Source organism: Podarcis erhardii (assembly GCF_964252035.2).
Source record: "Podarcis erhardii genome assembly, chromosome: 4".
Classification (NCBI taxonomy): Eukaryota; Metazoa; Chordata; class Lepidosauria; order Squamata; family Lacertidae; genus Podarcis; species Podarcis erhardii.
The window spans coordinates 23,931,353-23,953,248 of record NC_138508.1 but is presented as its reverse complement, the minus strand read 5'-3'; the positions used below and the strand labels follow the sequence as shown (position 1 = coordinate 23,953,248).

Sequence of the window (21,896 nt, the reverse complement as noted above, 5' to 3'; positions counted from 1 at the left end):
GAAGGATGGGAGATCCTCATATGCTGGTTCTAACAGTGTATTGCCATGCAGTTTTGTATTGTTCTGTATAATTTTATTGCCGTGAGTCACTCTGGGATCCCCTTTTGCCATTTCATATACAGATGTTATTATATCTGTTGTTTCTGTTGTTTTGCTTCCAGCACCTTCTCCAGCAATTCTCAGCATTGAATTTCTCCCGCTTTCACCATGACAGACATCCTCAGAGAACTTTCTACAATGATCTCTTTTCCAAGATACATAAAGCCTATTTCGATTCCTAAAATAAGATAGTTCCCTCTTACACTTCATAGTATGCAGAGGTCATAAAATTTCTGTGAAAGAATATTAAAAAGCCTTACTTTTGCATTTTTCTTTCTGGCTTCTCTTCTTGCTGCCTTTTCTTTCAGTCGTTTTTCCTGCGGATGAAAAATTAAATATGATTATGATTATTACCAATAGTTATTAGTTGCTTTCCTCACAAAAGCGACCCAACATGTTTGATGAACACATTATTAACACTAAAACCAATAACAACAAATAGAAACTTTAAAAACATTTCTTTTTTAAAAAAGCCATTGTTCAGCCCTGACACTGAGATCGAGCACTGAGGGCCTTCTGGTGGTTCCCTCATTGCGATAAGTGATGTTACAGTAGTTGCACCCACCTTGTGGAACGCCCTCCCATCAGATGTCAAGGAAATAAACAACTATTTGACTTTTAGAAGATATCTGAAGGCAGCCTTGTTTAGGGAAGTTTTTAATGTTTGATGTTTTATCTTGTTTTAATATTCTGTTGGGAGCCGCCCAGAGTGACTAGGGCAACCTAATCAGATGGGCAGCATAGAATAGTGGTAGTGGTAATAATAATAATAATAATAATAATAATAATAATAATAATAATAGAGATAAAAGGCAAGTCTTGCACATCCCGCCACTCTAAAAGGCCACAAGTACTGGAAACCCTTCAAATTTAGGCCAAATAAAAGTTCAAATAAAATGAAAATTTGTTGCCAGGCACTTAAAAACAGATAGAGATAATGCCAGGCAAATCTTCCTGAGGGGAACATTCCATGAGCAGGGAGTCACCACTGAAAAAGCCTATTCTTGTGTTTCTACCCTCCAGACCATTTGTAGAGGGGAGACACAGAGAAGGGCCTCAGATGGGCCTTCAGGGTCCAGGTTGGTTTATGTGGGGAAGAGTAAGTGTATAATGAAGCAGCTTAAGGGGTTTCAACATCAGCAAGTATGTCTTGTTGAGCACATTACACATTCAACTTTTAAAATGGAAGAACAGTCCCTATGGAACTGCAAAACCTCCTGTGTTTATATAAAAATTACCCTATGATTGATTTAGCCAGACTGATGCTTTATGAGCAATTCAGTTCCTCCCATCAACTCAGCTTTGTTGTCTCTGGTATTTTCATCTTCACAAAATCTCCCTTTTCCCAAACACTGCAGTTGTCCTGCCTTCTCAACACATAGTCGCCCACCACCATACACAACCAACAGCAACTTAGTATGTCTGTGAGCCCGGATAGCTCAGTCAGTAGAGCATGAGACTCTTAAAGCTCAGGGTCATGAGTTTGTTGGGTGGAGGAGTCCTGCATTGCAGAGGTTTGGACCAGATGACCATCGTGGTCTCTTCCAACTCTACAATTCTATGATCTCGCAGCAGCAATGATTCCAAGGCCTACATGAGGTCCAACTAAGGCATTTAAACAAGACTCTCCCATCCCAATGCCAACTTTTCTTTTTATAAACAAGCTCTCCATGTGCTGCTTCTATTGGTAATGGAATTTTCACTCGCACACATGTTCAGATGACAAACCCGCAGATGAAAAAGACCCCCTGCACCATTGCTCAGCAAGGGATGCCAAAATACGTGCATCAAGAGATTATAAAGTCATGTTAGACACTGGAGGGACAAGAGGATAGGAATGAGATTTTCATGGATACTTCAATGCATATCACCAAGCAAGGTTGAATTGGGGGGAAATCTTCTTCAATGTTCTCCTATTAGTTTATTCAGCTACAGAGGTTTAAACTGATATGCTGCAGCTCTAGCAGGGCAGATCCCATATTTGACATCTTGGAAAGTCTACAGCTGAGTCATCTGAAAAATCTACAGCAGTCTATTATTAACCTCTGCTTACTAAGTGTGACAGGGACGGGGACCCTGACATATTCCCACTTATGCATCCATTCTGGCTAGGAACAGGCCCTATTGCTGATGTTCCTTACTCCAATGCAACACAATTAAACTCATTAAAATGGAAATAAAAGTCGTATTTCTATTTCTGTAATGTCCTTCAGAGACAGGACAGACCTGCATACCAGACTAGTACATCACGACTCTCCGTTCCCTATCTTGCTTCTGTTGCCTTTTATAAAAAGAAAACCTTGAATTTGCCTGGCTTAATCAATCCACCTTTATAGGTTGGTTAAAAAAGTGGTGTTCAAGGCGTATGCTATTTTTAAACATTTATACTTGAAGTATGCGCAGATGGGAGACAAACGCATCCTTGTATAACTCAGCTTTTGATAACATGTCTGTGTAACTTCTACCCAGGTAGGTTTTTAAAAAACAGAAATTGTCTGCAATTGATGTAGTTTTATAAGATGTTGCTGAAATTATTTTGCTTTGATGACAGTAAATTATGTTTAATCAAAATATATGTATTTTGCAGTGTATGTATTTTGCAGTGTATGTATTTTGGGAATCTCATTTACCACATCCTTTCATGAAGTTGGATATTTTGTGGAATGTACTCTTGGTTTTCTTTGATAACTGAGAAAGGTTAGAAAAGTATCTCTCTTCCAAAGGAAAAACTGGGTATAAATATCCCTTTCTCTCAGCGTATATCACCTTTCATATCACCTTTTGCTTGCAGCCCAATTTTAGTGTTGCTGATTCAAATAATTATGATTTAATTAGAGCTTCTCAGCTCTATATCAATAATCAGTATTTTAGATTTGCAATACTAGCATTAGCAATGACAAACCTAGACAGCATCTTAAAAAGCAGAGACATCACCTTGCCAACAAAGGTCCGTATAGTTAAAGCTGTGGTTTTCCCAGTGGTGATGTATGGAAGTGAGAGCTGGACCATAAAGAAGGCTGATCACCGAAGAATTGATGCTTTTGAATTATGGTGCTGGAGGAGACTCTTGAGAGTCCCATGGATTGCAAGAAGATCAAACCTATCCATTCTGAAGGAAATCAGCCCTGAGTGCTCACTGGAAGGACAGATCCTGAAGCTGAGGCTCCAATACTTTGGCCACCTCATGAGAAGAGAAGACTCCCTGGAAAAGACCCTGATGTTGGGAAAGATGGAGGGCACAAGGAGAAGGGGACGGCAGAGGACGAGATGGTTGGACAGTGTTCTCGAAGCTACTAACATGAGTTTGACCAAACTGCGGGAGGCAGTGGAAGACAGGAGTGCCTGGCATGCTCTGGTCCATGGGGTCACGAAGAGCCAGACACGACTAAACGACTAAACGACAACAATACTAGCATTTTATAAGGTTTTTATGTTATTGACCTTATTTATCTTCTTTTTTGTAATGCTCAAGTTACTTTTAAGTTAAGTAAAGGAAAATGTATATGCTATATGCCCGAAGATTCATCCTTGAACACTAAATTCTCATCCACCCCAGACATGGCATTCGTTGAAGGGAAACTAAGGTGCAAAACTTAACTGCCGGACTTAGTTTCCGCTACATAGAAATCAGGCGTAGATTTGTCCTCTGAAAAGAGCAAAGTTGTCACAACTTGTAACCGTGCAAATATTGCTGGACTCCAACTCCCATCAACTCCCATCCAGAGTGCCCAATGATCAGAGTTGACAGGAGCCATGATCCAACAACATATGGAGGGCCATAGGTTCCCTATCCTTGATCTACAGCAAGTGTGGAGAACCTTTGGCCCTCTAGGTGTTGCCGAACTACAATTCCTATCAACCTCTGCCAGCAAGGCCACTGGACTGAGTTGAGAGCAGCTGCAGAACCATAGGTTCCCCATCCTTGGTCTGCAAAATGCTGCCTATTGTGAGCCAGAGATAACGCTGTGGAACTCAATAAGGTAACTGCAAAGCCCCCTCTTCTGTGGCTGTGCAATGAACATGAGACATTATACATGTCTCATGTATATGGACCGTATAGTTAAAGCTATGGTTTTCCCAGTAGTGATGTATGGAAGTAAGAGCTGGACCATAAAGAAGGCTGATCGCCGAAGAATTGATGCTTTTGAATTGTGCTGGAGGAGACTCTTGAGAGTCCCATGGATTGCAAGAAGATCAAACCTCTCCATTCTTAAGGAAATAAGCCCTGAGTGCTCACTGGAAAAACAGATCCTGAAGCTGAGGCTCATAAGAAGAGAAGACTCCCTGGCCACCTCATAAGAAGAGAAGACTCTCTGGAAAAGACCCTGATGTTTGGAAAGATTGAGGGCACAAGGAGAAGGGGACGACAGAGGACGAGATGGTTAGACAGTGTTCTCAAAGCTACCAGCATGTGTTTGACTAAACTGCAGGAGGCAGTGGAAGACAGGAGTGACTGGCATGCTCTGGTCCATGGGGTCACGAAGAGTCAGACACGACTAAACGACTAAACAACAACAATGTATATGGACACATCCATGCACACGCATAAGCGATCACCGCCTGGGACACCCACAACCCAATTTGTCTAAGTTATTCTAAGAAGATCGTGATTGTTTTGATAACACAGCAAGAGGATGAAACAAACCGAGAATGAATGGCAAACCCACTCACTCCTCCCTGCCTCTCCACCAATGTGTTCCCATGATGTAGGTCATGTCTTACTGCCCCAACAACCCAACTGTGACTTGTTCAATTCTGGTGCATTTCGTGCAAGATCCTGGCCCCTCTAAGGCAGGACTCAATTTTCTACCTCCTGCAATCCAATTTCCAAACTACTTTGTCGTGACCTGCTTTGCTGTAGCTTGTCAACCTGTGTCACTTGCCCATTTCTCTGAAAAACCACCTGCTCTCTTTTCAAGTGCTACCTTTGAAAAAGGAGTTGGGGGGGGAGTCAAGCTACATTAACAGTGACCTGGGAGGAATGGAGGGGGGGGGAGGAGGAGAAGGAGGAGGAAGAAGAAGAAGAAAAGCTCAGACAGCTGACAAACCAGAACAAGCTGAAAACAGATTTGAAAGAGGACAACATGAAAAATTCAACAGAGGAAAGATTCCTCTAGGCACCAGGTTATTTTGTTACCCTTTGCTATTTTGGCGACACTCATTTGTCTCCCATTTCATGTCAACCAAGTATAATTGAGTCATATGGAAATGGCAGGGTGCAAGTCACCAGGCATTGCTCCTCTGCAAGCTCACTTCGTTTTAATAGGGCTTCCAAGGGAAGCAGGTACAAATCCCAATGAATTGCGTGGAAGTTACAAAGCAGGAGCCTCTTGTAGATTTTATCCATCAAGATGCAATACTAGCCAGAGAAGATGGTTGGTGGGGAAAGGGAGTGGGGGGGGGGCAGGCAGATGGAATCACATTTCATGGAAGAGTGGTAGCAACACATGCAGAACCAGGGCAATGTATTAGATAGGAGGACAGATGGCAACATAATATATGGAATAATTTATAGGAGGGAAAGATTGGGAGACACAAAAGGATGATGCAGGCTTAATAGAAATCTGGTTATGTGCCAGCTTGTAAGGGAGTAGAAGGCTTTTTGAATAGACTTACAGCAAGTGGAATTTCAGAGGAAAGGTTTATGCAAGGACAGGCACTGGCACCAGGTCCCTATTCGTGTGAGACGGATGTAATTTGTGGGACAAAAGGTAAAGAATGAGTAACGCTCCGAAACAGAAAATAGCATGGCTTTCTTTTATTTAGCTTCCTTATTCAAGGGAGCACCCATGAATCCGCCTCGGCAAGATTGGACTCCAAGCAACTGAAACTGCAATTTGTGTGATGGAAGTTAAGCAGAAGCTTCTAAGTGGAAATCAGAGCTGTGCTGTGCCAGAAACAAAAATGGGGGAGAAACAATGAAGAAACACACAAATCATAATCATACTATTTTTGCTTCAATGGGTAGCTCTTATTTTACGACTGGGCTTTTATCTGCAGGCTTTCACAATGCTCGATATCACTCAGATTTTCAGATTTTGCTAAACCGTCATAACTTATTCAAGAGGCAGTGCTTTCTGGAAGGCTGCATGTCCATATTTCACATTAAGAATATGAGATTGTATCATTTGCTTTTGCTTCACCATAAGCCATTTACATGGAAAGAATTGGTGATTAAAATCAAATGACTTGTACGCTTGAAAAATAGAGCTATTGTGCTTTAAAGGGAAGCACTGTGTTTTATTCTGAAACACTGCCAGGCATGCTAATGTCCTCTAATATGCAGTTCTGCTTTTCATATGTGTTACACATCTCTAATGGAAAAAAGCAACAACAACAAAGTCCCTGTAAGGTAATTCATTTTGGGGGGCATTGCATGCACGTTGCAAATATGTAACAATGTCAAAATGCAAACAGTAAATTTTTTAAACACCACGTTTTTGGTTGGTTACTAAAATCTTGTTATGTTTCACGATTTCCAAAAAGTAACCCAAATTATATTTCCCCCCTCCATTATATTGCAGCTAATGAAATGTCCTCTCAGTAAAATGGATTGGTGTGATGGGTAATCTCTGCCACTTCTGCTCATTCTTGAAAGCTCTTTTTTACCTCATTCACAACTTACCCTTTATTCACCACAAGCTCTGCCTGTTTTCATTTCCACACCTGTCCCCATTGTAAGTCCGTAACCCTCAATAGACTGTGTGCATAATGGAGCCCCCCCCCCTCTCCTGTCTTTCTGGGGAACCAGGAACTACTGATCCCCCCTCGCTTGGGGCATCAACTCTTTCCCGTGAGGGGCCTCCCCACGGATCACTTCTTCCATGTTCACACTTGCATTCATTCTGGGCTTTCAATGAGCACACAACACATGGCACATTGCACCACCTGGCCAAACAGCAGAAGAAAGGAGGTGGCTTCTAAACCCACAATGCTCTTTTTTTTTTTTTGCCAGGTATTATATTTTGCTTTTAAAGGCTGTAATCAGACTGATGTCTTCACAACTGATGACAACTAATTAGCCACCAAGAAGTTGCTTCGTTCCTATGACCGTTAAGAAGAAACCACTCAGCTCAAAATCAGGGAAGCCCAGCCGAACAGCTGAATTAGATATTTCTCTACAGCTAAACTAGATATTTCTCTACAGCTAAAATGTTAGCTAGGTACTTAACAGAACATGAATATGGCAGAAGACTGTGAAATTTCTGGCCGGGAGCCAAGTAAGACCAGCAAGACAAATGTGAAGCAGCATCAGTGCGACATAGGTGAAATTGTGGCAGTGCCAAATGAAGGTCGGTTTTGAGGAAAGATTCAAAGCAGCAGCTAACTGTAAGGTACTCCAATATCCTGATGGGCATGAACAGGTCGGTAGCCATAGCATGTTATCACAGGATAAAATCACAATATAAAAAACAGAATACATAATCAAAATAAAAATAGAAACAACAGAATAACCCCCCCCCCCAAAAAGGACACATTTTAAAAGAGCATTGAATGACAATCAGCCAAAGGGGTTGTTAAAGAGGAACATTTTTGCCTGGGGCCTAAAGGTATACAGTGGTACCTCAGGTTAAGTACTTAATTCGTTCCGGAGGTCCGTTCTTAACCTGAAACTGTTCTTAACCTGAAGCACCACTTTAGCTTTAGCCTCCTGCTGCCGCCACGCCGCCAGAGCCCGATTTCTGTTCTTATCCTGAAGCAAGTTCTCAGGGTCCTGGTAGGTTCATATGGAAAGAGGTGGTCCTTTAGGTATTGCAGTCCTGAGATGTTTTAAGGCTTTATAGGTCAAAACCAGCACTTTGAATTGGGTCCAGAAACTAGTTGGTAACCAGTGCAGTTGGATAGGCTAGAATCCAGCCTTGGATCCCAAAGTTTAAGCTTTATATATACAGACACAGGTGCTGATTCCATGATCAGAATGGCATAGCATTTTGCCTAAGAATGAGTTCCACAAATCCAAACTAGCAGGCATTGGAATTGCAAGGCGTGGGGATTATAGAGGTACTACAGGGAACAAGCTACTGCTTCCAGGTCCACCTTTCGTTCTCAGAGTAACATTCTGCACTGAATTGGCTGAGTATTTCGGCTGCAGCATTCTCCAGAGTGACTTTCACACATTACATAACTAGCTCTGTATCAACTCACATGAGGAATGACTTGCAGAACCTTTTCCATTATATGTAGACGTTGTAGCCTAAGGGCAAATTGGTGGATGTTTGCGCTGCAAAAATAATTACCCATCCACTGAATTTTTCAAAAAATAAATGTTCTCCTGTATGCACATAGTAAATTTTCACTATTTGAAGAGAGGGGAAATGTAATTTTCTAATCATAATTAATACATGACCTTACTGTTTGCCTGGGGATATTTGTCAGACCGTACCTGCAAATTAGGCAGCCTACAGATTTCTCAACCTTAGCTTTCCATTAAAAAGAGGGAGGGGAGAATCTTAAAAATCTCTGTGTGAAATAAGGTATGTTCGTGTGGGGGAACAGTATTACTTTTAAAATGTGTCTAATTTTCTTGTCATAAGGGGACGGGGAGAAAAGGCCAAAGTCTCCTCCTAAATAAAGAGTATTAGATTTATTCACTGAAAGGCTGCTGTAGGTTGGGACATTTATCATAATGTCAAAACTCTACAGGCAAGTGGGATTCAGATAAACCTCCAGACTCTTGACAGTCAATACTTTGAAGACATACTGTACTTCCTAAGTATTTTAATATGCCTGCCAAGGTGTCACATTTGGGGCACTGTCAAAAGCGGAGGGGGGGGGGGGAGACACCTTAAGACGACAGAGGAAGAAATACCCAGAGTAAGTGGGTGAAAAGTATTACAGATTATGAATATGTGCATGAGGAGATGAAAATTACAGCTGCTCCTGCATTGTTTGGGGGGGGGGAGACATCTTGACAGATTTGAAGGAAGTTATTCTATTTACTGCAGTAATGAACAACAGCGCGAAAGTTCTGCTCTGAGTATTTTGCACCCATTAGTATGCAAGAGCTACACCTGTTTTTGGGCCAACTTACTCAGAAGAATTAAGTTCAGCTATGTCTAATGGGGCCTACTACTCCAAAGTAAGTGCATGTAGGACTGCTGCCTAGAACGGCAGCATTTTTCAGCCAAATATATATCCTTGCATCACTGCATGCCAGCCACCCACAACCTCATGTCCTCCAGATTTTTTGGACCAGAACTCACCTGTGACTATTGGCCATCCTGGCTAAGGGTGATAGGAGTCATAGTCCAAAATGTCTGGAAGATCTCAGGAAGGAGAATGCAGCTGTACATTATCACTCTATATGCTACATGCTGTTTAAAGACAGGTCTTCCAAAACAGTGGTTTTTGCAAGTTCTTGTTGAGTAAAAGTGTTTGTTTTTAATTAATCCCATTTTGAATTTATATCCAAATCAGTCAAATACTTGAAGGAGACCAAGAGAAAAATCCACCAAACTACTGGACCATTTTAAGTTCTAAGGGAGTAATTTAGAAGCAAGTGGTTGGCAAAGCAATTCTAATGAGTAACTTCTATAGAAAAACTTCCAATGATTCAGAAGGAAAAATCTCAATTCCCCCAGTTTAACTATACCTTTACCTATTTTAAATGAGGAACATTTCTGTCTTCAGGGGATCCACCAACATCAGGGTGGGATCAGAATGGTACTATAAATGCATATTACCTGCATTAGAAACCTGCGTTAGAACCACAAAGCAACTCTGCCATCAAATTGCAGCCTCTGCCCTCACTCCCCATCTGCAATAATGGGGAATTAATACTGACCTACTTCGCAAGGTTGTTGTAAGGATTAATGAGATGTGTGCGAAGTACTCTGGGCACTTAGAAAGGTATCATATATACCGCTAATCTTTTAAAAACCATTCCTGTTGTTTGGAAGCCTGGTAAGGGTGTTGTAAACTCACAACTGCATAATATTAAAAAGTCAACCACCCCCCATTGCAGACAGTGTCTTGCTGGGTAAAATAGTTCCATCCTTCCCTTTTGATACAAGGCATTTGCCATTAACTTTCAGCTCCCTCTTGTTTGAATGCTGTGAAAGTACGGAAAGCAAGATCGATCTGCGTTTTATTATGCTCTTCATAATTTTAAGTACCTAAGTCAAATCTATTAACTCTTCTTTCAAGGTTAAGTAATTTGAGACATCAGATTTGCATACAAGTTCCATTTTCCTTCTCTTCAGAGCTTGGTAAAAGAGCTGCTTGTTTTCCCCCAACTTTATATAAAGGATAAAGGGACCCCTGACTATTAGGTCCCGTCGTGACCGACTCTGGGGTTGCGGCGCTCATCTCGCTGTATTGGCCGAGGGAGCCGGCGTACAGCTCCCGGGTCATGTGGCCAGTATGACTAAGCCGCTTCTGGCAAACCAGAACAGCGCACGGAGACGCCGTTTACCTTCCCGACGGAGGCACTTTGACGTGCTTTCGAACTGCTAGGTTGGCAGGAGCAGGGACCGAGCAGTGGGAGCTCACCCCGTCATGGGGATTCGAACCGCCAACCTTCTGATCGGCAAGTCCTAGGCTCTGTGGTTTAACCCACAGCAGGTATAAAACCAGGAAATTCAGTATTTGACTCCTTTCTGTTTAACATCTACTATTTAGGGACAATTTTGAAGGATTTCTATTGCACACACTTGAATGTCTCCTACACAGTGTAACTTTCTCTTAATTTCTATCACTTTGGTATGTCAAGTATTAGTTTGCTCGGATTATCATAGCTTTATGCATGCAGCTGTGGTATGGGAAATGGGCCAATTATGAAGTTTTCCAAGCATGGGGAATCCGAGAACAATATAATTCATTAAAATACAAACCCCAAATTAATAAAAAAAATTGAAAATGCAAGTAAAGCAATTAAATTCCAAGGATAAGAGGTAATGAAGAAGTGTGAGGTGAATGATTGCAGTATTATAAATCAGTGAACCAGTTCACTGACAAATTCATGAACTCTGAAAATTAGGTTTTTGTACTTTTATTGCCAAGTTACAAAATACTTTATCAGTAACTCCTTCAGACTTTTAAAAATGTGTAAGTGAACAACCCACATTAATCTGACATTTATTTTTTTAAAAAAATCAGCTAATAGTTACATTGGAAGAATGGTTTTATAGTACATTCTTCACAATGAAAAGCATTTTTTTAAAAAACAAATTTATTAGCACCCTTATTATTGGATTCAAAGGGTATTTATTTTTATACAATGGACTTCATTATCCTTCATGAAATGAAAGGAACTTGAAACGGTAATGAAATAGTATTAGCAGGAGTATTGACAAAAGAATCTAAGTGACTCTTGATTTAGAATACGACTGCAATTTTTATACTGCATTTGAGGATTCCTGTATAATTGCAGCTTTTACATACAGATCAGACAATTTACTTCTGTTTCAAAGAGATGCAGAAGTATTCCTTCTGGAGAACTTGTGGGCTGCATTTTCATGTTCCCATCTGACAATTCTGCTAAGCAATTTTGTGATTCATTATTAAATCTTACATATGTAGCTGGGAGTCTCACAAAAGTCCAAGGAACTTGTTTCTGAGAAAGTGATCACTAAGTCCCAGCGAAATGTGTCATAAGCCCCTACCCAATTAGTCTGCAGGTAAAGGGGGAAAGACATGAGGGGGAAAGACCAAGACCCAACAGCAGAGGCAGCCAAAATGGTATCCTTTAGATGTGCCTGGACTTCAACTCCCATCAACTCCAATGATACAGTCAATGGTCAGAGATGCTGGGAGATATTGTTCACCTATAAAGGGCACATAATCTCTGCCAGCAGAGATTACCAGGATTCTAGACAGCAATACATGAGGTTGCTGCCAAGAATGGCAACTTCATGTCAAATTCTCCTCCTGTTCCCCTAATGTATAATTATGGAGATAGGCCACCATCCCATTCTCAGTTTTCCTACTACCACCCCACATTACTAACTGCCTCTACAGGGGCAGAGGGGGAAAGGAACATAAAATGAGGTGATCTCATCATACATTTCTATAAAGGAGAGGGTAAATCCATTTTTGGGAGAGAGTGCAAGGAGGAGCCTGGCTCCTGATATGATAAAACTACAGTCAACAAGGATCCCAACACAGAATGTGCACTGGCCCATGGCTACTTAGGGAGCAGAGGTGAGCAGAAAGATGTGAGTAAAATAAATGAGAAAGCAAGGAAAATAAAAACTAGGAATGTTCCATGAGTGGATGAGACCTTAAGGAGAAGGAGAAGGAAATGATGGAAGATTATGGAAACAGAATTTTTCTACAGAGATGGCTCCACTTGCTGTTTGCAACATGGTGGTTTGAAGAATATACCCAAGGAGTCGTCTCACCAGAAGGAATGGGGTGAGCAGCAATTTCTGGACTACAGCTCTAGAACAGGAGTGGTGAACCTTCCCCTCACCCCCTTAGGATGGACTGATGACCCACAAGAAAAGTCTATCATGGTCTGCTACTGTTGGTGGACAGAGCCAAACCCAACCAAGAGCTGTAAGTGGGAGGGGCTTACAGGATTGCTTAACACTCTCTCTGTTCCCCAGCCTTCACACACATGCACACACCACAGGAAGCATTTTCCAGAACAGCCGTCTAGAGAGACTCTGCAGACCCAGATGCTGCTGTGGGGCACATAAAAGCAGACTGAGGGTCTCAGGTTCTCCATCCCAGTTCTAGAGCGTTCAGAAACCCCTTCCGTGCAGGTGAAAATCCGTATGTGGGGCTGCCCAGAGACTGCACATAGGAAGTAGGAATCAAAAAGGATGAGAGCCAGAACACTGTTAGCTCTGCAGTTCAAGAGCTTGGAGTCTGGGGCTAGCTTGAGAAAAAAAAAAAAGATGATATACTGTATTAGTATTAAGCCCCACATGCACAACACCAACATGCAATGTTAAATTACAGCTGATGTTCCTGGCTAATTACAGAAGACAAAAGTAGGCATGCTATTTCCACCCCCTGCCAAATAATAAAACATTCTGCTACCATCTCTTCAGCCTCTCCTTATCAGGAACCTTACAGTAAACTTTTAATAGTTCCTTAGATTCTTTGAAACATGGATTATTTCTTCTTGTATCTATCTAGAACAGGGCTCTGACCTGTTATAGATTTTTAGGCCCTATCAACAGAAATGCTATAAATAACAATAATGAGGAGAATGATCAATGAGCATTATAGAGACAGAGTAACCTTTGTAACTATTCTCTGCTGTCAAGTTCACAAACTTTCAGCTCTGGTTTATGACAAATAAATGGCCCAGAAACAATCTTTGCATTTTTATGGCCTACAATTTACTTTTTTTTTAATGCCAAAAAGGGAGTTTAAAGTACCGACATTAAAGCTTTACATTATAGCTGAAATCAATCACATTATAGCTATGACACTTCCTGAATAATTCATTAGAGTTTCAATCACATCTATGAAAAATGTAGGCATTTAAATAAAATGTATTATGCCGAAGGCCTCATTGATACAGGACTCTCTAGTGGTCTCTTCTTGGTGGTTTACAATATCATGTCCTCTGCTATAATGACCCTTCAAACATTGCCCTGCTTTCTGCCTATGAGCATCAAGAAACCAAAATTTAACACTGTCACAATACGGAACGAGGAAACTTTGGCTCTCTAGAATTTGTTGGACTACAACCCTCCTCAGCTTCAGCCAGTATGGATATGGGAGTTGTAGCTCAATGACAACTGGAGGGGACACAGTTTCCTCATTTCTGAAATAGAGTAAGGGTCTGTTAGGCAACTAACCAGTGTGGTTGGGTTGCATATTGGCTTCCATGTCACTTGTAATAATTGAAGCTAGAAGGTCACATGGGAGCGGCAGGCCAACACAGTCACTTGTCAACCACAGTTGCCTGTCCCCAGGGAATAGCAATGGTGACGTGAAAGGCAGTCATGTTGTCCACTTCTACTGCCTCATCTCCCCAGTTCATACAGTGGAGAAGAACAGGGAAACATCATCCAGACTCTATAAAATGCTTTAAAAATTCCAAATGTTTTGGTATGGATAAATGTTATGCAAAATCCTTCATTCCCCCAGGGTACACATGTCAGCATTTCACAGCATTTTGTCTCCAATATTCTGACAAATGGAGGGAAATCAACTTACCCTGTGTTTTTCTTTAATCTTCTTCCTATATTCTTCTTTGTCAAATTTGTCCTCTTCCTGCAGCCTCTCTTTTGCTTTGTTGAGACTGATTCCACCACTGTCGTCGTCATCTTCTGCTTCGTCGTGAACAGATTTTTGTGCGGGTGGCCACTGCTGAATTAGCTGGATTTAAAAAGAACAATGAATGCATCACCCTACATTCTAATTCTGATTCAAGAGTTGAATCAGACTTGAAGTACATGACTTGAAGTGCTGTCACTTATGTAGCCAAAACAGGAACAGCCACAACACAGCAAGAGAGGTGTCAACAGAGCTGGAGTAACCTCAAGGTCTGCAGAAGTACAAAAAAAAAAAAAAAGGAAATCTAACCTGGGGGGCCCTGAAAATAGCCCTGTGAGCACTGAGTGTCTCAATGGCCACAGAATAATGACCAAATGCCCCCCCCCAAAAAAACCCTAGATAGTTGGGGCAGTGGAACAGAGTATGTCTGCCCAATGATAACAATGCACAGGAGCACACCATACTGCAAGTTTGTTGCGGGTCCCACTGGTAAATTCAATTCAATGTAATTGAACATTTAATTGCAAATAATTAGTTGTCACAATGTTTTATTTGAAAGCAACAACTGGGTAACTCAAAATCTTACACAGAACCAATAAGAGCTGCTTGAAGGAAAAGCAAGCACCCTAAGCTAACATTTGAAATTAAGTGATAAGAAAGGTAGAGGGTAGCAGCAAGGCGTTTGGGATCCAAATAAAAGGATTTTGCAGCGTGGAAGGATGGCAAAGCAGCACAGCAGGATGATGAGCTTCTTGGAATTATTGGGAAATGGGGAGTGTGTTTGGAGAATCAAAAGTCTCAAGGTCTGCTGCATGGAGAGAGAGAGGGGAAGGAAGAACCAATGGATGTGCAATGGTGAATGCAAGGTCTCAGGCACATTGGAACGACAGGATTATAGACCTGGAAGAGTCATTGAAAATCAGCTAGTCCAGCCCTCTCCTCAGTGCAGGATCTGCAATGCAGCATGCACTGAGCTGGCAGGCAGAAATGCACACATGGACATAAGATTTCTCATACTGTATGATAAAATGGGCACAGGACATAGGGCACAATATCATGTTTGCTGACTGGGAAAAGTTATGGACTACAGGTCTGAGATTTACCGCATGTAATGCTTTGAAGGAAAATATTATGAAAATGATATACAGGTGGTACATGACCCCAGTCAAGCTTGCAAAGATATACCATTTGCCTGACAATAAATGTTGGAAGTGTAAAGAAGCTGAAGGAACATTCTTTCACCTCTGGTGGTCTTGTCCTAGAGTGAAGGCTTTCTGGGAAATGATATATAATGAGCTGAAAAAGGTATTTAAGTATACCTTCCTTAAGAAACCGGAGGCCTTCCTTTTGGGCATTGTTGACCAGAGTGTGCAAAAGAAGGACCGAACCTTTTTTATGTATGCCACAACAGCAGCAAGGATACTCATCGCTAAAAGCTGGAAAACTCAAGATTTGCCCACATTGGAAGAATGGCAGATACAACTGATGGACTGTATGGAATTGGCAGAGATGACTGGCAGAATCCGAGACCTGGGAGAAGAAGCAGTGGAGGAGGATTGGAAGAAATTTAAGGACTATCTACAAAAATACTGTAAACTGTATGAATGTTAAGAAAGATGTAAGATCCAGAATAAGATGGCTCCAACAAATTAGTAACAAAGAATATAAATCTAAATGTGATTGAAAGAAAAGACAAATTTTGGATGAACAATATGCTAGAATTAGAGTGAATTAAATTCTAAGATTTGAGATACAATATTGGATAATTACATGATATAAACTGAATTAAGTGAATAATTTGCTAGAAAAATCTATGTATTTAGAAAGCAGGAACAAGAGATGTGAGGAAGTCCAAAGATGTGAATGAAAAGTGGCTAATGAGAAAGATTATGTTGTTATCTATGTTGATTTTTGTTTTATAAAATTAATAAATATTATTATTAAAAAAAAAAAATTTCTCATACTGTACTTCCTAAGCACCTACAACAACTAGGTGCTGCATATAGTATGTGTTGTCTAAAGTATGTGTTGAGTTATACAAGTATTATACAAACTGATATTGTCAAATGCAGAGGCTTCGGAAAAGGCTACCCTTGTGTCTTTAAAGTCTTGTTTTCATATTTCTCTCCCTCTGAGATCAGCTCAGAATATATCACCAAAGCCCATATTGCTACTTCACATTCTGAACGCAGCGCCACATCCAACACAATCATTCCTCACAAATTCACACAAATCACACAAATTCATAAAAACCACTCTTAATACATCGACCTAATTATAGAAACTGACAGTTCAGCATCCATGGCTGCCACAGAAACACATTATAGGGCTTCCTAAAAAGAAGGAAAAAACCATGGCAACTTTTTATCAAGCTACTATACTCACTTATCCATCGTCTGCAGTTTCAAATTAGCCTTTGAAACAGCAATGCGCTGTATTTATTTTAAGAAGCAAAGCATTACGACTTCGGCTTAATCAGAGCGTTTGTCGTAGCCTTCTGTGCAGCCAAACTAAATGCTTCGTTTTCAGGCAAGAAATCATGGGCCATTGTAATCTGCTTGTGATGCATTTCCATAGAAATTTAGTACCACAAACATGGCCACAGTGATAACCATCGGTCAGTGTAGTCTCAAAGACTGCATTTGGCCTACTGTGCCCTTGAGACTATAGAAGGGGGTCAAAAGCTGTTGCATGCAGGAAGGGAGAGGTGGGCCTCTGTTCCAAACCATACTGTGAATAACCAGTATTTCACTGGTAAAGAGCATGTGCAAATTCAGCAACACCTACCTGCAACCTAGCAACACTTCCTCTTTTCTTCCACCCTGCATGCTACTGTACAGTCACATTAGATTGCAGAAGGAATTGAAACTGACAACTGTCACCATCTGCTATGGAAAAGGCCACCAGTATTTCTTCCTCTTAGTTTTATTGTGGTTTTGCAGACCCCCGAAAAGCACATTCCTGGTAATTAGCATTTTGCAAATCACACAGCTAAGTGCCTGATAATGAAGACTAGGAGATAATTTTTATATTTTCAGTGAAAACACAGTGGTGCTCAGGCTTATGAAGAACAATGGATATTTTTTGCTTAACTGGTAGTTTTCAAAACCGTGATGAACTCTGGGGTTCCTCTTGGGAACTTCTTTGGGGGTGTTCAACAAGATCACTAATGACAAATATATCTGAAAAAGAGCCTGACAACCATTATCTATCTTCTCTACAGTGTGCAGGGAGTACTGGTGGAATTCTAATCGGCCAGGACAGTATCAACTGAATATGACAAAAATCCTTTGCAAGGTCTCGGTATTCCAAAGCCACTTCATAATTTTTTGGCACACCACAATGTGAGAAGTGTGTGCCAAAATTTGAAAATTTGAAAGCTTGTGTTCTAGGCCCAACACCAACACACACACACACACACACACACACACACACACACACTTCTTAGTATAAGCCAGCCAGTTTTCTTAGATCTTACCTCTCCATCTTCAGTAAACACAATTTTTGTGTTTACTTTAAATTTTCTCTTCAATACTTTTTTAGCTTCTTTTGTTTTAGTTATTTTCTTCTTCGGCTTTGAATTCGATGTACTCTATAAAAGAAGAGCAGAAGACAGACAGCATGGTTAACTTTTAGCAAAGAGGGATTCCAGGACAAGGATGAAAATACTCCACTGCCATCAACCAAAAGGCACATCTGTGCTACAAAGAGCACATGTGGTGTTGTTGTATTAAAATTTATCAAATTTTTATACCACCCTTCATCCAAAGATCACAGTGGTTCACAACATAAAAATACAAGTTGAGAACACAAAATGCATAATAAGACAAAAACAAACACAAACCAATAGCTCCCCTCCCACAAATACATTTAAAAACTGCAGCAAAAATAAGTCTAAATTTATTCCCACCAGCTGATGCCCAACCCATAAAACAAGAAGCTACACTGCTTTCAGAAGACGCTCAGGCTCAGCCTTTAGTGAACCTTGTAGGGGAAAAGGAATTCTGAATATATCTTCAGAAGCATAAAAGAATTAATACGTAAACCAAGAATTGATTGCCACGACTTACCGTATTTTTCGCTCTATAAGACGCACCAGACCACAAGACGCACCTAGTTTTTGGAGGAGGAAAACAAGAAAAAAAATATTCTGAATCTCAGAAGCCAGAACAGCAAGAGGGATAGCTGCGCAGTGAAAGCAGCAATCCCTCTTGCTGTTCTGGCTTCTGGGATAGGTGCGCAGCCTGCATTCACTCCATAAGACGCACACACATTTTCCCTTACTTTTTAGGAGGGAAAAAGTGAGTCTTATAGAGCAAAAAATACGGTATATGTTTGGGTTTGGGATTTCACAACTGGACACAGCTTCCAAAGGTGTTGACGTGCAGACATCTGAATCACCTTCAGAGTAAAATTTTATTACTTTGTCAAGCAGCCCTCTGTTGCCAAACAAACCCCTCTAAGACACTACAGAGGAAGTGAAAAACTGCCTCCACGTTCAAGTAGCAGCTCCACTACTGAAATGTGAAGAAAAGTTTGTGATATGGGACACCTGTATGGCCTGGAAAGTGTCCACTCTTTTAAAGTTTCTTACAAACATAATACATAATATTCAAAGTAAAACTGAGAAGATGAAAGACGAAGAAGAATTTAGCACTACAAGGTACCAAACAAACTTAGCTCAGGTATCTTGCATGCCAAGCCCTTTTTGCTGGAATCCTTTGAAATAGATGCATAGCATGCCCCCAGGCCAAGAGCAATGAAATTAAACAAGGAGAGAAAATTGTTCCTTATTTCCTGTTCTATTGCTTCCATCTTAGTAAGCAAGAAATGGATATCGTTAAGTGTGCTCTCCACAATGATTTCCATCCAGAATAAGGGGCAAAGAGAAATGAAGGCATGAATATACATTTCCTTGTGGGCTTTAATGAAAATTACATAGTCAATCATATCTTGCCCTCTGGAATCCAATTTTTAACCTGCCACTTTCAATAACTACCTCTAACATTAGGAAAACAGGCAGCTGGAGGCAATTCGACAGGGAGGGCTTAAAAGTGATTCAGATTTCATCCAGGTCTCCAGCAATGGCAATATTGATTCCGTTTTGAACATTTTGGAAGAGACTCTGCCGCCTTCCAGAAACAGGTGAGCAGGGAACCAGGGGCTTGTTTCAACTGTTCCAGGAACATTTCAGCATCTACTGCACTTTACATCCTAGCAGAGTCCTGCTGTGTTGGATGAGTTTCAGTTGGTAAGGCCTGAGGATGTGGACAAGGTGCTTGGATTGGTCAGGACAACCACTTGCACTCTTGCCCCTCCTGGCTGAAAAAAACTTGCAGGGAGGCGACAGCTGGCTGGGCCAGGGAGGTGATCAACACCTCCTTACAAGAGGCGGTGGTTCCTGCCTGTTTGAAGGAGGCAGGGGTAAAACCACTCCTTAAGAAACCCTCCATGGATTCAAAAAACTTAAGTAACTACTGGCCAGTTGCTCATCTGCCCTTCTTGGGCAAGGTTCTTGGGTGGGTGGTTATGGACCAGACCTAGGTCTCTTGGAGGAAACTGATTCTCTAGATCCATTTCAATCGGGGTTTAGGTTCGGTTTTGGCACAGAAACTGCTTTGGTCACCCTGTATGATGACCTTCATCAAGAGAGAGATGGGGGAAATATATCCCTGTTAATTCTCCTCAACCACTCAGCAGCTTTTGATACCATCAGCCATGGTATCCTTCTGGAGCAGCTTTCTGAGTTTGGGGTTGGTGGCACTACTTTGTTGTGCTTCTGGTCCTACTTGGATGGCCACTCCCAGAGGGGAGTCTTTTTCAGCCTTCAATGTGGAGCCTTCAGGGTTCAATTTTATCCCTTATGCCAAATGTTTTCAACCTTTTTGGGTCCACGGTTCCCTTGTGAAGCTCAGGAGCCCAGTTATGTCACCCCTTGCCTGCAGAGCCGGCAGCTCCTCGTCCCTTTTTGAACCCCCTCCCTTGTGGAGTGTTTCTCCCCTCTCCTTGGGAGTCCTTTCGGCTGCCACCCCTGATCTCTGAGCTGCCCTCCCCCCACCCCCGAGAGGTGCCTTCCCACAATACCCCACAGGGGCCTGGGAAGCACCCCCTGGCCAGCCCCAGATGCACCATTTGCCTGGGAAGCTTGTAGCCAGGGCTGCTGCAACAAACAGCTGTGCAAACCTTTGGGAGGCAGAGATGCCAGAGAACATCAGAGGAAGGGAGAGCAGGAGAAGGGAGAGCAGGAGAGTTGCCTGCGGCACCCCTATCCATCATTCAAGGCACCCTAGGGTGCCATGGGTGCCCTCTTGAGAGTCCCATGGACTGCAAGAAGATCAAACCTCTCCATTCTTAAGGAAATCAGCCCTGAGTGCTCACTGGAAGGACAGATCCTGAAGCTGAGGCTCCAATGCTTTGGCCACCTCATGAGAAGAGAAGACTCCCTGGAAAAGACCCTGATGCTGGGAAAGATGGAGGGCACAAGGAGAAGGGGACGACAGAGGATGAGCTGACTGGACAGTGTTCTCGAAGCTACCAGCATGGGTTTGACTAAATTGCGGGAGGTAGTGGAAGACAGAAGTGCCTGGCGTGCTCTAGTCCATGGGGTCACGAAGAGTCGGAAACGACTAAACAACAACAACAACAAGGGTGCCATGGCACACTAGTTGAAAACCACTGCCTTATGCTATTTAACATCTACATGAAACTGCAGAGTGGTGTCATCTGGAGTTTTGGAGTACAATGTCAGCAATATGCTGACGACACACAGGTCTACTTTTCCTTTACATCTGCAGGTGAGGCAGTGGATATGCTGGACCGATGTCTTACTTGGTAATGTTTCCTTCATCCGCTCCACACCTACACAAAACAGCCTCTGTGAGGGGTAATACTGCAGAAAAATCTGATTTAGGGTCTGTGTTTCCAGTACGTGTGATGTAAAAGAGGCTGGGAGAAAAAATATGAAGTAGCTGTTTTGATGTTTCATCTTCTTCTTCTTTCTTTTTTTAAAGAGTTGTGCCTCCAGTTAAAAGAAGAATAGCGTTTACCAAGGGCAGGTATGAGCTTTGATGCTGAACTAAGAACATTATTTTGCTGACATTAACAAAATGTTTCTTTCTGCCCCACAACACTCAGAAACCTTTGCTTTCGAAGTTGTAGAAAGTACTTTTGATGGAGGAAAGGGCAACATTCTATGATGAGATGAAAAGCTGCAAGCTATACATCGTGCCAATTAATGCTGACAAGTTCATTTCCACTCACAAAATGAGCGGAACTGTGATATATACATACACACACACGGCATGCAGAAGAATTTGCCTGAAGATGTGAAGGTTCACAGTGGGGGAAGACAACAGGGGTAACTCCAGCAAGTGCCGCTCCCCTAGGCCCTCATAGATATCCCACACACCCTTGGCCCCCAATCTGCCCCACTGTGGTTCAGAAGGTACATAATCTTACATAGTAGGTAAGATGGTAGATCTCAAGAGAAGGTTTCATGGAGCAGATGCCCCCCAAGGATAAGGGGAGAACTTCAAAAAGCATGATGCAACCAGGAAACCTAGATGAAAGTGAGTATGGATGGTGGCATGCGGATGAAATACATGGGAGGACATTGCCAA

General features: G+C 41.8%; 1 protein-coding gene across 2 annotated transcripts in view; it reads right to left on the bottom strand.

The window, feature by feature from the left end:
- Positions 1–21,896, bottom strand: part of DDX10 (DEAD-box helicase 10) — a 171,132-nt gene that overhangs the window by 52,365 nt on the left and 96,871 nt on the right. For both annotated transcript variants that reach the window (XM_081860229.1, XM_081860230.1), the window contains exons 14-16: positions 17,756–17,869; positions 14,218–14,379; positions 360–416 (exon numbers count right to left, since the gene is read on the bottom strand). In XM_081860229.1, coding sequence (XP_081716355.1) covers positions 360–416; positions 14,218–14,379; positions 17,756–17,869 — 333 coding nt within the window. The remainder of the gene's footprint in view (positions 1–359; positions 417–14,217; positions 14,380–17,755; positions 17,870–21,896) is intronic.